This window comes from Nothoprocta perdicaria, unplaced genomic scaffold, assembly GCF_003342845.1.
Source record: "Nothoprocta perdicaria isolate Ctin4 unplaced genomic scaffold, notPer1 scaffold_232, whole genome shotgun sequence".
Lineage (NCBI taxonomy): Eukaryota > Metazoa > Chordata > Aves > Tinamiformes > Tinamidae > Nothoprocta > Nothoprocta perdicaria.
Window position 1 is genome coordinate 324,569 of NW_020455458.1, and position 22,221 is coordinate 346,789.

The 22,221-nt window shown below is 39.1% G+C and overlaps 2 protein-coding genes across 4 annotated transcripts in view; both read right to left on the minus strand.

Moving 5' to 3' along the window:
- Positions 1-1,997: 1,997 nt before the first annotated feature.
- GP5 (glycoprotein V platelet) lies at positions 1,998-4,121 on the minus strand. The gene is made up of 2 exons (XM_026039547.1): positions 2,484-4,121; positions 1,998-2,327 (listed from the first exon to the last, which is right to left on the minus strand). The coding sequence occupies exons 1-2, from the start codon at positions 4,113-4,115 to the stop codon at positions 1,998-2,000; spliced, it is 1,962 nt and encodes a 653-aa protein (XP_025895332.1). The 5' UTR covers positions 4,116-4,121.
- A 6,646-nt stretch (positions 4,122-10,767) lies between these two features.
- The window catches only part of ATP13A3 (ATPase 13A3), a 43,247-nt gene continuing 31,793 nt past the window's right edge, over positions 10,768-22,221 (minus strand). For 2 of the 3 annotated variants that reach the window (XM_026039531.1, XM_026039532.1), the window contains exons 24-33: positions 21,889-21,931; positions 21,688-21,797; positions 20,725-20,821; positions 19,842-19,914; positions 18,978-19,155; positions 17,886-18,073; positions 17,466-17,554; positions 16,936-17,016; positions 13,196-13,285; positions 10,768-11,692 (exon numbers count right to left, since the gene is read on the minus strand). In XM_026039531.1, the coding sequence (XP_025895316.1) occupies positions 11,495-11,692; positions 13,196-13,285; positions 16,936-17,016; positions 17,466-17,554; positions 17,886-18,073; positions 18,978-19,155; positions 19,842-19,914; positions 20,725-20,821; positions 21,688-21,797; positions 21,889-21,931 (1,147 nt within the window). In that variant the 3' untranslated portion in view covers positions 10,768-11,494. The remainder of the gene's footprint in view (positions 11,693-13,195; positions 13,286-16,935; positions 17,017-17,465; positions 17,555-17,885; positions 18,074-18,977; positions 19,156-19,841; positions 19,915-20,724; positions 20,822-21,687; positions 21,798-21,888; positions 21,932-22,221) is intronic. The other variant, XM_026039533.1, reaches the window with a different exon arrangement.

Sequence of the window (22,221 nt, forward strand, 5' to 3'; positions counted from 1 at the left end):
ACCCCGAGYCCTTATTGCTCCAGCCCTTTTGTTCCCTGCTGACTTCACTTCCCGYGTCTAGCCTGGGAGCAGGGAAAGCCCGATGACAGCCCATAAGGACGAATCATCCTCCTCTGAGTGCTTGCCTGCGCACAGCGCGTGCCAAAGGCCCCCGTGCCAGAGCTCCGCACGCAGAGCCGCCGGGGAGCACGGAGGGAGCGGGCCCGGCTGCAGGGCCAGGGCGGCCGCGCGAGGCCGCGGCGCCTGCCCCGCTCTGCAGCAGCGCCCGGGTCCCCCGCACAGAGCGGGTTATACACCGATACGGAGGGAGCTACTGCTTTTTGTAAAAAATAAAATAATAATTTAAAAAAAAAGACCATTTGCATTAACTCTTTGGCTGCAAATGCATTTCTCCAGTAACGAACTAGGAAAGCACAGAGTTCATAAAACAATTTCTGCACAAGTCCAGATTGCTCTGCTTTCCTGCCTACTGCAGGCAGACATTCGTGCAGCACTGATACCACCAAAACTGGAGCTTGCAGAACACCATATGGACTTGTATTTGTCCAAGTATGAACCTAAATTTACATGTCACCTTCTTTTAAGTGCTTGCGTGCAACAACCCAGGAAAAAAGTTACCATGAAAGCTTCATGCTTTTTCTCATTTAAACAGATTACAAAGGATAGCCTGGTGCTTGCTTAGCTTCCTTCTCACCAGCTTTAGTCACAATTCCCCTTTACAGATGGCTCTTTTACCAGACTTGTTAAACTTTGTAAAACTCATAAACAAGACCACGAGTATTTGACATATCAGAAGCACACTGACGCTTCCTGTAGGCTGGAGAAGAGATCTGAGTCTGGCAGCAGAGAACTGTGGGGCAAGGCAACCAAATTTATTCTTGTTGCCTAGAGCAACAAACAGGGAAATACAATTATTGCTACCAATTTACAGTAAATGTAGTCTATTTAACCTCAGGCTTGTAAAGTACCATTTCAAAGCCATCCAGGAGGAATCTCTAAAGATTATATTTTCCATSTCAACATCTTGTCTAGCTTTCTGGGTAAAGCTAGAAGAATTTGCTGTTAACTTTAAACATTTTGTTTCTTCTTTTTTTCCCCCCTTTTTGAAAACTGTTAATACTCCCTTCCTCCCCCCATKGCCCAGAAAGCAGGTGGGGGACCATACACAACCTTTAAACACCAGCTAAAATCCCTCAGTGTTCCCTGCTTCCCTTCTTGGCTGCCGTTTTAGTTGCAAGCACAGAGCCCAGGAGGGCACACAGCTCCAGGAGAGGCACTCCCTCCTTCAGCTTCCATACGGCGCTCACCAGGAACACAACTGTGTCGAGTCACAGGTCTCAGCTGCACGGGTAGACCACACGGTTCCTTCCAGCCCTCCCCCTCTCCCTTGCACTGTGCATTGCAACAATATGTAGTGATCACAATCACTTTTGGCAAACACTGTAAGCAACATAAACACACATTTTTCAACATGCTGCAAAGACAAGGCATTTATGGTTATTGTCACGGATAATTTTTAAACTATATCTGAATGAAGAGCTGGGCCTGTTTTCTCTGGAGAAGAGACGGCTCAGAGGGGATATGATTAATATGTATAAGTTCAGGAAGGGAGAATGCAGGGAGGAAGGGGACARGCTGTTYTCACTGGTGGCCAGCGATAGGACGAGGGGTAATGGCCACAAGCTGAAACACAAGAAGTTCCGTCTCCAGGTGAGGAGCAACTTCTTTACTGTGMGGGTGACAGAGCAGTGGAACAGGCTGCCCAGGGAGGTTGTGGAGTCTCCTACTCTGGAGGTCTTCAAAACCCGCCTGGATGCCACCCTGTGCCACATGCTCTAGGTGTGCCTGCTTGAGCAGGAAGGTTGGACTAGATGATCTGTAGAGGTCCCTTCCAACCTTAAATATTCTGTGAATCTGTGAATCTGTGAAGCAGGAACCGCCTAAATACAGGGACTGCATCCAAAAAAATGTTTCTAATCCCCTCCTTGGCTGGTATTCTATAGTTTTTTAATAATTTTTATCAGAACAACAGGCTGAGCAGGAATCTCCTTAGAGTGTAAGAACTGCCTAGTTTTACACATCATATACAGAGTGATCACAACAGTTACTATCTGGATCGCTAAAATCAAACTGTGAAGACACAGAAAGAACTGACAATAGGGAACCATAGTATTAAAACGTTGCTCAGCTCTCATGCGGGCTGGCAACTCCTCCCACCGGGCAGCAGTAGTTAAACCTATTCCATCAGTTAAATCTGTTCCTCTTACACTGTTGGTTTCTACTTCGATGCTGGCAGAAGTTTGGGCTGGGATACCCGAGGACTGGGACTGTTCGACTATGGTATTGAGATACTGCTCAGCACTCATGTGGTCTGGCAAATACTCCCMCCAGGTGGACACAATTAAATCTGTTTCGGGAGTTAAATCTGTTCCTCTTACACTGCTGGTTTCTTCAAAGATTCTGGGCGAAGTTGGGGCTGGAACATCTGAAGACTGAGATTGTCCAACATGGGAGTAAGTAAAACCTAACGTTGCAAGAGGCATCGAGGTGGGTGCATTAGCACCCGTGCTGGTCGCTGCTGTTACAGTGGTCGCCAAAGTTGATTTTGGCTGTTCTGGCACCAGGGAAGCTGAGGTTTGGGAATGAGCTGAGCTCCCGAGTGCCCGGTATAGAGTGGCTGTGGTTGGCAGGCAGTTCATGTGATGTCCTCTTAGATCCAARAGAGAAATATTCTTCAATGCTGGTGGGCTGTCACACATCAGAGATTCTGCTTTTCTTACTATATCAGTGCTCTTCCAAAGCCATTGCTGGAAGTCGAGAATTTGGCAATCGCATTTCCAAGGGTTGTTGTCGAGGGAGACTTCTTGCAGGTCAGGTAAAGCTGTAAAAATATCTCCAGGAAGATACTGCAGCTTCGTACTGTTGAGGTAAACTTTTTGAAGGTGCTTGAGATTATGAAAGAGGTTACTAGGAAGAAATTCAAGACTCGATTCAAAAATGGAGATATTCTGCAGCTTCTGAAGGTCCAGGAAGATGCCCTCTGGCAGAGTGGAAATGTTAGTTGTATGCAGGGATAGCCCCTGCAGTTCGGTCAGGCCACTGAATACATTCTTAGGAAGAACACTAAGTTCTAGGTTGAAACTCAGCACGAGAAGCTCTAAATTTGTCAAGTTACTGAACACAAAATCCGGCAGAGTTGAGAGCTGCGTGTGATAGAGCCACAGGCTACCAAGATTCCTCATTTCTCCAAACAACACTTCTGGAAGCGACTTTAGGGGATTCCTGTACAAGGTCAATTTGGTCAGGTTGGGTAAGTGCAGGAAAAGCCCAGAAGGCAAAAGCTCCAGCTTGTTTCTGGAGAGCGTTAGAACTCGCAGTTTACCAAGACAGTGAAACGCACCGGGGGCAATGGACTGGATGTTGTTTGAATGCAGGAAGAGCTCCAGCAGCTCCGTCAAGCTATCGAACAAACCAGGCTCTATCGAGGAGAGCCGGTTAAAATACAGCATCAGCTTCTGCAGCCTGGCCAAGGCACCGAACACGGTGCTGGGCAGCGCTGCCAAGTTGTTCCTCGACAAGTTCAGCACTTCCAGCCTCGCAAGCTTCTTTAGTGCCGCTCCAGGAAGCGCCGTTAGCTGGTTTTTGTTCAAAAAAAGCTCCTGCAAATTGACGAGTTTGTCAAATAGATTCTCTTCTATACGTTTCAACCTGTTATTTTCAATGATCAGTTGCTGAAGGGATTCCACCTCATCGAACACTTGTGCAGGGAGCTCAACCAGCTTGTTATCCAGCAGTTTGAGGGCTTTTAGCCTATGCAAGCCTTTAAAAGCCATCGGGGAAATCACAGATATATTATTGGAGGCTAAGACGAGAATCTGTAGCTGCAACATCCTGGAAAAAGTCTCTTGCAAGGATGTTACACGCGTGTTCGTTATGTGAATTTTTGTCATGTTGCATGGCAGATTTAATGATTCCAGGTCTTTTATATGAGGACCAGAGCAATGAATCCCATCCTTCAGAGAGCAGTCGCATTTCTCAGGACAAACAGATGCATCCAGCTGGAGGAAGAGCTTGACCGTCACTGACAAAAGAAACAGCAACATCCTTGTGGACATATCAGAAATATTAGCTGTTACAAGAGATAAAGAGAGTCAGGGTTTGCTTACAGGTATTCAATAACTTAGAAGCTGCAGATAAAACTGTGCATCAATTTTTAATTGAAGCTGCAAATATGCAAAAACTATCTTTCTTGAAAGCAAATTTCAAAATCTTACCACTGAATGCAAGCACTTCTCTGATATTCAGCTTACACTGTGAAGTGCAGACAAAACTCTATTATTCTAGTASTATGGGCTATGTATTTGCATGAAAACAAAAACATATACGAAAGTCACAAGACCACTACTAAATAGTCATAAAGCATATAGTTATTTGAAAATAAAAACATAGCAAATATTTGAAAAAAACATTATGTCACAGTAATTTTTATTTTGCCTTATTTAAAGCCTAGAAGCTTAAAACGTACAGAGCTTCAAAGCTTTGTTCTTACTCTTTTAGAAGCTACAACACGGATTAAAAAAAGTTTAACCGGTAAGGGATAAAAGTAGTAATGTGCAGAAATTGATAATGAGGTAGAAGAATGTGTCCTACAGCTCCTGCAATGTTTTAAGYGGCCACATACAAACGAGCAGCCCTGCTGGGCCACTGCTCAGCATTTGCGAGCGATCCCTTCTTGGAACAGCTCAGGAACTCGCAAGAAGGAACAGTCCATTTTTGATGTGGCCCGAAATAGCAGACAAGAGCTATTTTGGCAAAGGACAGTAGTGAGCCCCTGATAACAAATAATGCCTCATTTCAGCAGCTTAACCAAATACTAAATTGTCAGAGAACTGCAAGTAGCAAAAGTCCTTAGATCTGCAAGAAGTATACYGCTCAATCCATAAGTTGCCTATATTCCAATATAAAAATAAAACGAACAGGAAAGCAACCATTAAACTATTGCAGCTGTAAGGCCAACGCTTAAGACTACGTCAAACAAATCTTTCCACAGTTTAGGAATTCATTCTTAGTGAAATCATAAAGTACATTGGAAACCAGGCTCCTGAAAGCTAAGGAACTGGCTGAGGAGTTGCAGAAGCAGCAGCCTGGACTAGGGTACACTCGAATAGCTCAAACTGCCTGTTTCAGCCTTCAGTCCAGAGAACACCGTCAGAAATGTAAGACTTCATCCCAATAGCCTCTATCCAGAAGCAAGGATGAAATTCTCCTAAACCAACATGAGAAACAGGTTCAACACTAAGCATTTAGCAAAAGGACTGAGCCAGGCTCAGGTAGGGCAGCAGACAAGAGCACACCATCCCAGACAGGCAGCTGCGTGCCAATGACAGCGGAAGCCAGAATGACATTAAGCAAATAAAACCAGAAAACCTCCTCCTCTCGCCCTCCCCCAGCAAATAAATAAATAAATAAATAAATTTCAAGGTTAGGCTCAGAGAAATGAAAACCACTAAAATCTGCATCCCCTCCTAGGCAATTAAAGGGCTAGCACTAACCCCTGGCAACACAGATGCTCCTGAGCAAGCTCTTGCTGGGCTGCTGAATTCCAAAACTGGGCTTCGAATTACTTAAATGAGACAAYAAGTCAACAACAACCAACCACCACCACCACCACCTTGAAACTCGCATTCCCCAAGGGCTTTTCAATATTATACAATTATCCACCAGAGAATCTAGAAATTTACAGGCAACAAAAGTATGACAAACCAAGCAAATATGAGCTATTCCTRTGTAGCTCAGGAGTTCCCAACCTTGGCTGGTTCAGGCATCCCAGTAGCAGCAGCAAGTCCAGTATCAGATCTGGTTGGCCCACAAGCAGGCAGTGACAAGCATTTATCTCCCCTTCCACCCCTCTTCTTTCATACTGTGCAAACTGACACCTTAGAAGCTTATCTGCTTTTTAGAGGAACTTAATGGGAACACAGTGGGCAATCAGGCTCCACCACGATTCTGCACTTTAAATGGGAAGAAAAACAGCAAAACGCATCCTCTAGATAACACTTCACTCATTTGCATAACTATTTTCAAAGGCCAAAGAATGTGTTAAGATTTTGCCTACTTTTTAGTTGCATGAGCAACTGTTTTCTATAGGTTCCATGTTTCCACTATGCAGTGTTATCAACAGTGCTATCAAATTTGAGACCACTCACAAAACAGGAGCAGAACAAGCACAAAAGACACTTGTAGCCAGCACTGTGACAGGGCACTGGAGTAGCTGCACCAGCCAGTCCCATGTAAATCCGGTTGCTTAGAGYCAGAGACTTGGGTCTTTCAGCACAAATTCGGATTAGAAAGAGGTTTCAAATTTCTTGTTAGACATTCAGTTACTTATACAGCTGTCTCATGCACAGATGCATTAGGTTTTGTAGGAATGGACACATCTGTTTTACACACCCAAGTGGTATTTACCTTCTCAAGGCTTGATGAACTTCAAAGCAACTTGATGAAGCAGTGACCTGTTTTCTACTTAATGCTTTGGCTACGGAATCCACCCTTGACATTTGGCTTCCTGCTTTTCCTCCTAAGTCTTCTATAGCCAGAGACGAAGAAAACTTAAAGTCCAGAAGATCCTGAGGAGAGAAAAGCTTTACCGGAGCATTAGCTCTGAAACGCCAGACTCCACGTTGTTATAGTAGTGAAGTTGTCTACCAGGCATTTCAAACACCTTGTCTTCAAGATCAAAACAAGGTACTCTATCAAAAACAAAACAAAAAAAGAAATTAAGAGGCTGAGCTGCAAGAGGGAAAGGCTGCCTTTATTTGTGTGTGAGTTTTCTAAAAATGACTGTGACAACACTCATAACCAGGAGCATTCCCACAGGAGAGTCATTTCAAGACTGCTTCCCATGCATCAGAAAAATAGTAACAAAAAGATAACAAAAACTGGAAAAAAAATCTATATTYAAGATAAAAGATGTTGATTTAAAACGGTTTTCCGTAACTATCAGGTGAAAGTAAGGTCACCATTACTGTATTCCWGAAGTGCCCCATCTGCTTTGCAAACACATTCTGCAGGCCTCCTTCTCCACCTTAAAACCAGGAACTGAACAAGAACCCCGTGATATCAGCCAGAGGAAGTTCATATTCCTCAACAACCTTTGGATCAGATCTTACTGTATGAAGGGTGATTAAAAATAATTGCATGAAACTAATTAAAAGAATTAAAATAGAATCTGTTCATTTCAGTTTTATTTCAAAGAGCTTCAGTCACAAAAATGATTTACAAGACTATTTACAATTCTATTGTACAGTTATTTACGTATGCCTTTTGACAACAAGGTACCATTCTAGAGCAGCAATGCATGTTTTAAATACAAGGATGTATTGTCATTTGGGGTTTAAAACTAAAAAGGAAGCCGAGCTTCTAGAAAGCACCGTAATGCCTTTTTATCTGTTAGGATTGAGGAATTCACAACAACGTGAGTAGTTCCTGGTTCACATAATTATCAAACAAGCTGCGGTGTTTTTGAAAAGAGCTGTAAAAACCTGAAGCTTTACTGTATAAAATCAACATATTCAAGACTCTAAAAATTGTCAAACCCCCACAGCTTTACCTCAAACATACAAAAACCTAAGTTTACAATCCAGAATTTCACAGGAAAAATCCTACAGAACTTCAACTCTTGCATTTTGTGATGACCAACATAGGCATTAAGAACTTGCAGCATAAAAAAAGGACTCCACATCTGCTTAGTTTTATACTGTACATACATATACAGCACAGAAACGTTTACCCAACTTGGGATGACTGTTCAGCAAAACCTTCATAAAGAAAAATAAATACAATTAAAAATTCAACCTTTTTTTTTCTTTTTTTTTTTCCCTTTAAAGTGCAACAGCAGAAGTTTCCAAATTAAATCTACAATGAATATGGACAGTTTTGTGAATGTTTCAGTCATTTCTGCTCAAGCATTATTCATAGCTTTTTTTTTTTTTTTTTTTTTTTTTTAGAATAGAGTGAATTTTATAGAACTTGAAACTGGAGTTACTGGTGTGCTCTTCCGATCGGGAAAAAACACTTAAAATAACCCTGAGGGATATACAATTTAAGGATCTCGCACTTTATTTTTAAAAAGTAATATTTATTATTTAGCAATTGCTTTTTCTGGGTAGACCAGTCTTTTAAGTATGTGCATAAATAATATTTAAAAATCAGTAATATTTACAAATCCTAATACAACAAAGTAAAATACATACAGATTAAGTCTGCATACACAAATAATTTAATAATAAATCAAACTTCTCAATGTAAGGCCAAAATATACAGCAGGAAAAAAATGTCTACCACTTATCTAGTGGAACTCACTAAATTGGTCTGTTCGCCTGTATTTAGACTTCCAAGAGAAAAATTAAATAGACTTTTCACTATAAACCAAATTTCACCATACTTCAAAGCACAAACTGAATAGGTGAAGTCAGATCTAGTTTGCTGTATTTCTGAAAGCCTCAACAATGAAATTGCTCAAAATTAGAAAAACTATAGGTGACCAAACCTGGCTCTTGGATAGAAAGGCATAATTCCCAACAACCGCAGGAGATGAAAATGCTTATTTTGTAGCTGAACAAAAAAAGAAATACTTTCAGAAAGACCGATTTATTCTTCTGTACGTGGAAAGCAAATAGGTCAGAGCTCTTACATGCAACTTCAGAAGCATTTAATAATTCTGAATGCATATCCTCAGGAAACTAAATCCSATTGGAAAAACATGGTGGCAAAGTTTTCAAGCCTAATACTTGTGACCCTAGTTAATCATTAGCCCTATTAATCATCAATTTTAACAAACGGAGAGACTGGGCTATTTCAGTTTTAATACAAAAAAAAAAAATCTATGAAATGCTCTCTGAAGAAAAGCCCACCTTAATAAGTGGTTTCCTCCTCACTTGCTAGAGGAGTTTAATTCACTACTACAATTAAAAGACTAGCTTCAGACTCCAAATTAGCTGAGAAAAACTAGCAGCTTGGAGAAAGTACTTAGCAAAAGCATGTAAGAAAAATGTGATCATTTCACTTCTGATGGAACCACCAAGCTAAAACAATCAACAAAAATGAAAAACAAGATTATTTGTTTAAGGATACGTCACAGCTCCTAGGTCCAAGATGCATAGCTTTGCAACATTTTTCAATGCAATTTTTCTTCAGATTTTGGAATAGTACTTACGTATCTAAGAATTATTCTTCATCAGTTATTCCATGCTACAAAGATTGTATGACATCAGCATTGGCTGAAATCAGCCAACTGACTCAAGTTCATGATTAGCAAGTTCATCCCAGCCCACAATTTCCGACCCTTCAGAAGTTACCAGAGTTATCTGATGTCCACCACCAAAAGAAGGCAGGTTATAGACTTTTACACGGCTCTGTTGAATGGCTGCTAAGAGAACAACTCTGTTCTTTCCCTGCTCCACTTCCTTCCCCATCATCACTCAAAAAATACATATGTATATATATATACACACACATATATGTATCAGGAAAATAGCTGACAGCTGGAGGAAGCAGACTGGAGGATAGTATACTGTGCGCATACTATTTCTGAGCAGCGAGCGTTATTATCTACTAACCCCCAAGTTCTAGCAAAACAGCTTCCAAACCATTTAGCACCACTTTTGTAGTCACTATTGGCACAGTATGTTCAACCCTGCAAAAAAAAAAAGCTAGAGTGAGCAGTGGGGGACACTGCCATGGACTGCCTTACAAAAAAGCACGAGGAAATTAGGCCTGACCTGGAAAGGTTCCACTTACAAAAACAATTTTGGAASCAAAGAGTCCTCACAGGAATTTGAAAAGCAAACAAAAGAGTCCATCATTTCAGTTTCTGTCACCAGAATACACAGATGCAGATCAAACGCCCCCCCAGCCAGCTTGGGGCCCTCCCTCCACGTTTCAAATGAGTTCTCTCTGAAGGGCTGCTCTGGGTCCTGGATGCCCTCCTCGCAGTTCAGCAGCACCTGAACCAGTCAGTTTCACTTGGTTAAAAAAGGCAAATCGAAAGCCAATACTTCTGCTATCTTCCCCAAAACCCAGCAAAGTCGTTCTGAAGCACAGCAAGTTGAAGATGGTCTGAAGATGAACAGCTTGAGGGTCCTGAGGGTCTTTCTCATAGAGAAACCTTCCCCTCCACCCTACCCACCCCCTCTAAAACAAAAMAAAAAAAAAAAAACAAAAAACAAAACAAAAAAAAAACACACACACAAGCACCTTTTCTTTAGGCTCTGCTTAAGAAGTCAATGGCTGTCCCCACACTTTTTGCTATTTTTGTAGAGGTCTTAGTTTTTCTCTGACACCACCTAATGGCTACATCGTGCATTGCTGATCCAAGTATTAAGCCGCATTACTGGTGATGCAAGTTAAAAAAATCCAGATAAGCCTAGTTCTACAGCAAGACAAGATTTTTAGCTCATCTATTTTTCTTAGTTTTGCTTCATACAGCTACATATAGTGCTTAAGACACTGGCAGACATCGAATGCATACGTTCTTAGCATGCAAAGTCCCAAGTGTGGGCTTCTGAAAATATCTCCCCCATGCTTTCCTTGAAGCAGTAACTCTGGTTTTACTACGTCAAGGCGTATGGGAAATAAGATATATCTTAAGTTTTTAAAAAAATAAAGCCTGACCCTTCTGTTGGAAAAAGCAAGGTCTGTGGAGCTTTACATAGTTAAGTATAATAAAAGCGCGATGGAGAAGAAATGTTAGGTTCTCCAGAAAGAAGGTGTAGCCTAATGCTACCGGAGTCTGTCTGTAGCATCTCTTCTAGCTAACTCTGAAAAGATAAGAACAGACTTGAGGACAATGTGCTTTCTGCTTGGGGACTTAGCATATTTCTTTTATGGTGTTCCCAACTCCTGCTGTGGGAGACTAAGGAATTAAACTTTAAAAAAAACAAGCTTTTCAACCTGGAACACTCCTTGCTCGTAGGGACAAACTTAGGGGTACACTCAGCAAACATTCAGAACCATTTCGAGGCACAAAGCTTTTCAACAGTGGAAAAGAGAAAAACCCACAAGGAAACAATCAAACAAATAAAAAGGTCATTATGTGCCCCTAGTACTACCATGAAGCACTACATCATAGAGCTTACATTAACATGTGCCCTGGTAAACAGGTTAAGAACAGTGATTAGGATATTCCAGGCAAATAAAGTGAACCTGTTTAACTGCCCTGCAGTTTAAATCTTCAAATACACCTCATTTGGGARTAACAATATTTAAGTTAGAAGCAGGTAGAAGAAAAGATCACCAGTTTTGTTCTGCCTAAGGAAACCTAAAATTTTAAGATGTACAGTCATAAGGTGTCTGGCTTTGAATTCTGTATGCAGAGACACAAAACAGCTGGAAGTATCTGTATCAGAATTTGACATTTAGTATATTGTAATTTCATATAAAGACCGAAAATTACATTCTTCTGAATTCTACTAACACACGCCACCAAGATCCACTGTTATGTTAAAGTGATGATTTGATATGAACCATTCTCTTGAGATGGTACTTTAGCTTCTGTTGTTGTTCTGGGTTTTGGTGGCCATTCTGGATCAACCAGCAGTTCCTGAGCTAGATGCATATACTTGGCTTTTGGTGTCTTCTCTCTACAACCAAACAGCGAAGAAAGGAAACAAACTCCCCAGTGATCCACAGCCTCCTGTAGAAGTACAAAAAAATAAAAAAAATGGATTATCAAAAGCAGGATTTTTTTAATATATGTCATACAGTGAATCTCTAGGACGAAGTCTAATACTTTAGTTTCTATTTTGCCGTGTCACTTTCACATTGGATCTAACACACCAGTGCTTTCGGCAAGGTGATCTCTACACTACAGTGGCAGCAACATTAAAAAAAACTAGGAAACACATTAATTCTGCATTACAGTAATTTAAAAGCCCAAATTTCAYGTAGATTTCAACAGTTTTACTAAGYCAACATTAAGTGTTGTTGCTATTGAAGAGTAACAGCTTGTTCTAGGAAAAGCAGTGAAGTTTCCCAAATCCCAGAGATTCTCAGAGACTAAATGAAACTTTTTGCAACAAATTGTTCAGCTGAAATAATCCAACCAACCATAAGTGTCAATTTAACCATGATAAGAAAATTAACTGCATTCCCTGATAGGAAATAAATCCTACATGCCAGCAGATAGACAGCTACTAGAATAGATACCATGGACTAAACTAAAACCTGCTGTTTCTCTTCTCAGAGACCTAATTTCAGGCAACCTAACTAGCTGGAGAAGAGAAATACCAGCTCCTAGTCTCAAAGTAGTGGATTCCTCTCATTTCTCAGAGAGTACCTGTGTTCTTTTATGGATGACATTCTGATGGAAATGCATACATATTTATTCATGCTCTAAATTTCTATATACAGGAGAACAGAACCCAACGTGGGCCTTAACTATCAGTTTCACTCCTCAGTGATTATGAAGCAATTTCTTCTTRGACATCCACAAAAGGATGAATGTAACTGAAGGGAATATATATTTAATAACATTTAATACTAAAAAAAAATAAAGCATGGTAATTCTTAGAAAGGATTATACAAACACCTAAAAGTAATAAGGCAAGAGACTTGAAGCCCACTTCCCATGGGATTCACACAGATTTCCTTCATCTATTATTCACCTATTAGAGAAAGAGACCAGACTAAGACTCACGGTCACCTGAAGAGAAGCTGCTAAAATTCACAGCCTCTTAAACTACTCAAATTAGACATAATGCATCATCACTTGCCATTTCCTTCCCTCTGCATGCACTATAAAATACTGCCCTCTTAAACAATGATCTAAACCCCTACATTGAGTTCATTTGATCAAGGACTGGATTAGASCCAGAGTCCTGGTCTTACTAAACCAATTTTCTGCTATAAGGCTAATTAAACTTGCTAATATGCAAATTGTAGATAAAGTGGAAAAAGTCTCAAAACACAGTCTGCTGGGTTTGCTTCTCAGGTCGTTTATACAGAGCTCAGTTCTTTTAACACAGAGTATCAACACGGAAAGAAATACAAAACCAAAAGTCATTCTTTTTAGTTACAGAAATCCATTTTTAAACTCTTTTACGCTTAAGACAAAAGACACTTTTAGACCATAAAAAGACACAAAACTGAATTAATTGGCATGCACTCAAATGATGACAGCAAAATACTAGTCTCCAACCTGGGGCGGCTGGGGTATGGTGAGGCGATATTCTCCTTGTTTGTCTCGATTGAACACAACCTTCCAAAGGATCATATCAAGGAGGACATTCTGTGAGACATTGCAGTGAGTGGGAAGAATTAAAGAAACTAATGATCATTTGTTGTTAGTGTGCACATTACAAATAAAAGTTGAAATAGTGTGTTAGGCATAACTAATTTGCCAGGCAAAACAGAGAGCTTACACTATTTGTCAGTACTTAAGTGCTAAACATTTACGCTTCTTAAGTGCTCACATGAGGTTTAAGAATATGAACATGTACTTTAAAATCAACTGCAAAATGACTAAAACTGCATCTATCATTACAGATAAGAATTAATATACATAATGTGCTTCAATACTTATAAAGCTTAAGCACTGCATACATTTGTGCTTAAACAAACATTTTCTGAAACCGTCTTTAACTTAGCTGTGTACTTCATACTGTAAGTATTTATTATTTTAAACCAATGACAGTCACATGAAAGTGTGGGCAGCAAACTGAGCCACCAAATGGAATTCTGAAAGCCTCAGGTGCTGCTCCTGATTTTGGGAAAAATAGAAAAGGAGAGCTGTTGTGCACTATGTTCATTTAGTTGTTCTTATCAGGCTGTGCAGGGGGACTACAGAGCCTTGAGCAAGTTGAGCAAAACAAATGTGAATCTGCACTCCCACAGCCTTAAGACTATATAGGACTCATTTTTTTGAGTATATCCAGTGGCTAACACCAACTAATTCCTCCCACCATTGAAAACGGGGAGCTGATCAACCAGACCTGGTATGCCAAGTATTTGCCAAACGAACCCTGAGTTTCTTAAAAGACCTTTTTGAAGCCGGTCTGTTTCCTTCTAGTTTAAGTCTCCATCTATGTCAGGCATTTGATAAAATGTGAAACAACTGCTAAGAWCTCCCTTTACTGTGTTATATTCTCTACTGTCTAGAAGAAAGAACACACCCAATTTGCCAGCCTAGTCTGGCACTCCCACAGCAGAAGCAAAAGCTTTACTGCACTTTGGAAGCACATTTTGGACAAAAACATTCTGAACTCATTCCTGTTGTGGAAACAATTAAGAAATTAGATGGCACTGGTGACAAAAGTATCTAACCGATAAAGGTGTAACAAGTTGAGAGCGATCCAATTTCTCTGCTTATCACAGCATAAAGAAGCTCCTAGAGGCAATATTTAAGAATTTCTCACAAAGCAAAAACTATGGATTATATACCTAGATACCACTGTTGAAAGAATAAGATGCCACCAGCAGCTTTTCCTGGATGCTAAGAATGTGAATTGCTGTACTTACTAACACTGCAGTGAAAAGTGAGAATAAGAAGCTTGCTTATTCTGAGAAGAGTAAGCAAGCAGGTACACAAGGACATAAGGGTGATGGTTACTGAAAACCTTCACTGGAAGTGAATGCATGAAATAGGCTTGTGATTCTTCCACAGCTGGCATTGCATGAAAAAGCTYCAGGGATCTTAATGTTACTTAATATTACTAGAGTTGGACAAATACTGTTCAAAGGACAGGACAAGGGAAGGTCAAAGCACAAGGTGAAAATGTATGTTGTAAAACAAGGCTTGGGATTTAAGGAACACTGGGAAATGCTCCTATTGGACACTTGCTGTACAGTAGGACAACTTATTGTCTAAATAGAGCACATCACTAAGTGGAAGAATAAGTTTCAAGGTAAAAGTAGTATGACCTGATCAGCACAAATCAAGGAAACCTAATTACTTCTATCCCACTACTATCGTGCAGGCAATAAGGCAAAGAGAGAAGTGTCTAGGAGGAGCGTGATGAGCCATGTCACCAGTTCGGGTAAGGACAAGCGACTGGAGTCCTAAAAGGTACTACCTAAAAGGTAGTTAGGGTTAAGGTAGTTAGGGTTAAAGGTACTTCTGTACAGGAAGAAGGGATGTGGAGCCAAAACACAGGGAGAAGGCAAGGGCTTTGCAGTAAGTGCTACTGAGGTCACACTTCCTGAAAGCTCAGAACTTTAGAGATCTATGTAGCTAGCAGGGCCCAGAAGTAGAATCTTGAATACACCAAAATTAAGAGAATTTTGACCTCAGGACTGATGCACTGACTGACACACTGTGCTTGCAGAAACCTGAACAATTCTAGTACTGAGACACTACTCAAGTGTCTGAAAGCTAGGAAGATCACTACCTGAATAACAAAGTAATTTTTCCAATAGAACTTTCAAAGCTTAGTTCCGAGTTTGTAACATGAAAATTGTAACCACCACCTTCCCATGTTCAATATATCTACCCAAAGGTTAATCCCAAATAGTAATTTCTTAGTGCTTCAAAAAAGCAATCTGGAAATTGTATTAAAAACATCAAAAGTGACTGAAAAGAGAATAAGCAAGCAGGAAAACTTTAATGTAGGAGCTTGGTTTAAATTCTCTTTTTATTAAAGCAAATGATTCTGCAGCCTCAGAGCCATCATTCTGGGACACTGCTAAAAAAGCAATACATATAAAATTTAAATTATAGCAAGTAAAAAGGTAGAAAATAAGAACTTAAATCTTTCACACTTTTGAAGAACTAAAGGTAAAAGCAGAAGCTTCATGACAAGCAGGGTTAAAATAAATACAGAACAAGGCACAGGATCTTTATGAGGAGATAAACTTGTTAACAAGGCAAAAGCCCAGGAGTTTAATTCTTAATCTGTGTTTTTCAAAAAAAAAGAAAAAAAACCCACAAGTTTTCTCACGTGAAAATGCTGAAATACAGGGAGGAATATAATAGAACATCATTTCAAATTAATCTAGAGCGTTGTTTTGAAATCAAAGGCCAGAATGGTATGATGATAACCAGTATACTACTTGTTCACTTGATATGAATCCCTTACATACTAATGGAAATCCTACATAAAAGCTGTAGAAAATGTTGTACAATGAAAAGGATTGTACTGCATAAGCACTAGATAGTGCCTAAAAGCTTTTTCCCCTTGCAAGAAAGAAAAATTGCAGATAACTACTGCAGAAAAAATGCAACACATTTAAGTTGCAAGTAAGTCATTACTTTATCAGGGAAAAGAAATACCCACAGGAATAAGTGGCTGCCTTCAAATCCTCACTTTCTACAAGATGCATTTCTCATCTTTAAATTAACAGGGGAATCTGGATGAAAGGTAGAGTGTGTTTCTGCCCACACTAATCCTGCAATCGCAGCAGAGGTTCTCAACATCCAAACATGGGGACAAGCTAAGAGCTAGAAAGAGTAGATCTGTGCAAATGTTTCTACTTCTGGACTTGAGCAAGCTGTGTGGATCAGATTTGAAGAGCAAATTCTATAGACTGGCAGCATTCTGAACAATAAGCTGTATATGTGATTCGACAGAATATAGGCTCCCCTCAGGTTTAAGATATAGATGTTCTACAACATTTAGATCCTTAGCATGGTATGTTATTCTGAACTATTACAGCACATAAATTTCAACAATTTAGAACAATACTCTCTGCATTTAAACCTTTCAACTTTTCACTCCGTCTTTTGAATAAAAATATGTTTTTAAAAGTTACACTGTTATCACTGAAAGCCTTGACACCTTAGATCTAGCTTAGGAGTACATCTATAGAACAATAATCTTAAAAATAAAACCCCACTCCACTTCCACAGATGTGTTCTCAACAGAAATCTTCTAAACACAACAGAAAGCTGTACCTTGAAAAAACACTAAATAGACTAGTATTTGTGCCATTTGATGATCTTACCTCCACCAACACGGATACAATTGCATTGACAATGACAATGATGAGAATTCTTAGACGCCACTCGTATGGCACACACACCAGCTGTGAGAGAAAGTTACAAGAAGTTAACAGCACGCCCACGAAGTGACACAAACACTCAAAATAGATCAGCAGTTATCAACTCACACACACACACACATTATAAATAGACAAGTCCTTAAGCGTTGAAGCCTACTTGCAATAGAGCTTACTAACACTTACTGCAGATTGCATTAGGTAATATTCTCATTCAAAGCATCTTCCTGAGAAAGTTCAAGGGCTTTAATCGTTGATCCAGTTGTAAATTTGGTGCAATGATTTTGGAAACAAAATGGGGGCTCTAAATTAAACATTTCAATTGTGTCTCTGCCAGTACATAACAATTTGTTCAAGTTCCCCTCTCCTTTCCCCCACAGATGAGAAGACACAGCTCTAAAGGGTGAAGTATGCCCCAAAATCTAACCAGTTATCCAAGGAAGTAGAGAAATCTGTGCAGATCTGTTGAATCTTACCTCAAGAACTGTGTCAATAGATTCAACTGGATGCAACATGATGAAAAATATGAAGACATAAAGAACTAGCACAGATACAACAAACAGAACTGTAAAAAAAGAAAAAAAATCATCAGACCATCTCCCAAAGCATTTAGATTAATTTAGTTTTGCATATATCATATTCCATTGAAATATATTTTTAAGAAATATAGATATTCTTGTCTTCTACAAGACACTATGAGCACAAATTTCCCCACTCACATTATTTCATATTTCCTTATTTCTGTGATTATCAAAGGATAATCACCCCATATTTCCACAGCAGCGCTATTCTTGCTTAAGGAACATAACAGGATTGCAAGCAATCCATGGATATGTTTGTGAATAAGTAATTCAGAGTTTTATTTGAAAATTTACTTACAAATAAAAAGAACTTACAATTTTTGTAGCATGGTTGTCTAAATGGTTTTCCTTTAGAAAAGACTATTGCAACTATGAGGTACTGGAAGCTGGAGATAAAAAACAAAGTTGTGTTTTCATAATTTTTAATGTTATGTTCGTCATGAAGAGTCTCGTTCTCATAGTGGCCAGAACTGGTGTTTGTGGCATCCAACACGTGACACGCGCTACAATTAAAAAAAAAAACAAATTTAAAACCGAGTTACAGAGAAATGTAAATAAGGCTAAAATCTATCGTTAAGAAAGCAATACCCATAAATTGTAATAGTAGTTAAACAACTCTATTTTTCAGGAATTTGATTTATAACAACTACAGCAGAATTGCACAACTTCAAGAGTTAAAATAGGTCTGAACAATTAATTTCAGATTTTTATCTCAATTTTCTCAAAGGAGAAAAATACTCAGATCTTGTAGACCAGTTCAGACTCAGTTTTTCATTTTGATCTTTAAATAACTCCTATGTATCAAAATGCTTTTAACAAAATATTGTCCCATAATTAGTCATTATTGATTTCTTTTTGTCTTTCCTCCTTCTGGAAGTCCAATTTGTGAAAGCTCTCCTGCTTTATTATATCCACATTTATGGGCAATATCGATCGTTCCTTCTGCTTAATCATAATTTCTATTTATATTGCACATTTTCCCCAGACTCTTCTTTCCTCCAATCAAGACTGTACTGTGGTTTCAACACAAACCCCCAGCATTTCACATTCCTACCTGATTTAACAGTATCCCTCCTTTTCCACTGCATTTTTTTCACACATACTACAAAAGGAGCAGCCCATTTATCTCTGGATCCCTGCCCACGCACGCTCTGGCCAGCAGAAAGAAAATCAGTAGGTTCTCTGGAAGAGTCTGGGAGCCAGAGCTCAGATTCATCAGACAAGTCGCTCCCAGAAATGCTGCCAGAAGTTTAACTCCTCTAATGAGTATTAGTTTAGTTCAGCAAGCTAAGAAGCTGCCATACAGAAGCTTCAAGATCCCAAAAGGAGTGCACAGAGAAACAAACAATTATTGACTATTCCCTTTCAGTCATCAGCATATCCATATGGAGCCACTGAATTACTTACTCAGATTCTGCTGTCCACTCTTCATACCAGGACTGTTGCTTGACCCAAAAAAACCCAAGGATTTGGAAAGCAAAGCAGATGATGATCTGAGACAAAACGGAACACAGAAGTGGACCTGAGATAAGACCTGATGGAGGCCTTCGCGCAACAAGCTCCTTCCAAGCAGGGTTCAAACTCACTGCAAAGAGAAAGAAAAATAAGTTACACAGTGAATCACTATGGCCCTCAAGAATTACTCTCTTTATATTCTAAAGAGTTAGCACAGCCCGTTCATGACCCCTCTAGCCTGACACTTTGCAAATTTGCCTGCAGGGTTCAGAACCACCACTTTAAAACCATTTGGAAGACTATACCTCACCAGGTTATCACTGTGCCTCCTATAGGTTGGTTATCTCTGGCAGCACAAGACAAAAGAGGACAGCAAACACAAGACTAAAGGAAAAAGTACTGCGTTTCACTAATTTCCACATGTGGCCGTCTTAAGACTAAGCTAAACTTCACATTTTTCTTTCTGCACAAGCACAGATCCACTCATTTTTTTTTCTCCCAGGGCTCTGAAGAACCAATTTCTTAAATCTTGGAAAATGGAATTCTATGTTAACCTGATCACTACTTTCATATGTAGAATAATTCACTAGATAGGTTGCAAATAAATGTAATCTTTTGTGGACATAAGTTCCACTAAAAACACAAAAATGTAGGAAGTTGAGAAATAACACGTTGGAACAAATAAGGATTTGATTCTAACAGTGGCTTCCTCTTTTCTGGTCAGGAAAATTTTTGCCTCTTCATTTTTTTTTTTTTGACTATGTAGGAACTGCTTCACTGTTCATAGCTGTATGATAGATTCTGCACAATACTTACTAGTGAAGACAACCACCAAAATGATTGCCAAATCAATGAAGAGAAACTGGAAGTCTCCCAGATTGCTCAGGATCTAGACAGAAATCACAACTGAAACATTGATAATTTCTTCACACGAAGGAACATTCTACAATAACAATGCCACCACATGAATTTGCGTTTTACTTAATAAAGAAGGGGGACAGTTTGTGAGAGACTGCCTTAAATGTGCTAGAGTCTCCACTGCTCTATAGTCCAGACACCAAATCTTGAAGTAGAAAGCACAGAACAATTTATTTCAGGTTGCAGCACATAAACCGTTAATTGAAAGTTGCTCTTAATTAAAACTTTTATTTAGGAACCTTTCATAGGTCCATATCTCTCCAAACACCATAGCCCCAGAATTTCCATCTCAAAATTTCCATCTCAAAAATCCTCAAGTAAGTTGTATTTTGGTTACATTTCACATGCAAATTAAAGTATAGAATTTCTACCACAAATCAGTATAGTGAGCCCAAYCATATTAACAAAAAATACTCCACTAGATCCTGTGCCCTCCCACCCCAATCTCAATCCTWGTGGATGCTCTATTTCAATCCTTAGGTAACAGGAATGGTCTGACTTTAAATAACGGAAAATTGTATTTTTATTCTGCTTCAATACTTATTTGGAGTTACATAAAAATCTCTACAAACTGCAAGGATTAATTAAATGGATGCTACCATGATTTTCACTCAGCCAATGTAAAAAAACAGCCCCCAAAAGACTATAATTAGCACTACCTTTAATGCAAAGTATGCTATTTATCTGCACTCAGACTTGCAAAATTTAGTGTAAATATTTAGTGGCTTTTAAATCTTGGAAATATATTGCTATTGATTAAGCACAACATTTAAATACTTACAGAATATAGCAGAGTAACACTGATGTACTGGATAATGCTGTATAATGCCATGAATTTAAATACACAGAAGGAAGTTATTAAAGCAGCACGGCCTTCCCTGTCAAAACAAACACACTCATTTAACCAGAAGTCTTTCTGTGCAAGTAGCTAACATTTTGATAAGCAGAGTATAACTAAGATGAAAAATAACAAACCTTTTGAGACACGTTATGCTGAAGATAAGAGCAGGCAGGCATATATGGAGGAAAAGTACAAGAATGGGACCCTTTCAAGCATCAAAGCTGATAGCATGAACAAGGATTTTAAATGCACTTCTGCTAGAAGTATCTGTCCCACATAGTTTGCTACATAGATTAAATGACCCTGCAGTCAGTTAGTTGATGCCTTCAGAGATGTTTCTGATTATCCATTACTTCCATTAGTTGAATAAAACTGGAACTAGATTCTTCTCTGGCTGACCTTGATGCAAAAATTTATCTATCTCCACATTCTAGAATCAAGGATATGTCGAAATTTATTTGTGAAAATTGGTAGTACTGTGGATTGAAGTTATTCAGGGAGTTTTATTCCTTATAATTACACATGGACTTTACAGAAAATCAAGTAATTCACAAGACACTAAATTGAACATTAACGTTTAAGAGCTGTTACACAGGACAAAAAGTGTAGTTTAAATGGACAAAAGGTAAATAAAACAAAGTGCTGAACTCTGCCTGACAAGTCCTTACTCAGAGTACCTTGAAAAAAAGGAACAGAAGCTACTAGAAACTTAGGGCTTCTGCTTTAATTCAAATGGGCTTCCTGTAATGTCAAACACGCACYGAGACAGAGCATGCAGAACAAGCTGAATGGATATATATACATATTGCTTCACCTGGCTTACTATAAAATACTGTTTTGAACACTGTGAATTCCATTTATATGGAGCAACGTATTTGTTAAGGATACAGCAAGTGGTAATACCTGATAAGCTTTGGCACGCAGGAAATACTAGGTGTCCTGGAAGTGAACGGTGATGCCACAGAAGCCTCAAGTTCAGACAAAGATATTCCACCATGTGCCCTCTTCAGCGCCTAACAGTCAGCATCAAAACAGAGATCATTTAAAAACATTTTCAGCTGTAAAATTTAACCAAACAGCACTGTAAAATAGAGATATACTTACTCCACAATCATTCGCACCATCTCCACACATGCCAACATAGTAACTATAAAAAAAAATAAACAAATGTCAATACTCTGGATCGTTCACTAATCAGCGAGTATAACTTATTTCGCTAAATACTTTTTATTAGTATATTCAGGATACAAACAGAGAAAGGTGATCCCAGATAAAGAAATTAAAGCATTTTTGTTCTAGGAAGGGCAGATGCATTTTGTCGCATTTGATATTTGCTACTGAGTTTTTATAAAGATAATCCTGAAAGCATTAGGATGATTAAACTTTAGAAAAACAAACAAACAGAAAGCACACCAACTCCAAGGAAAAATTCATATG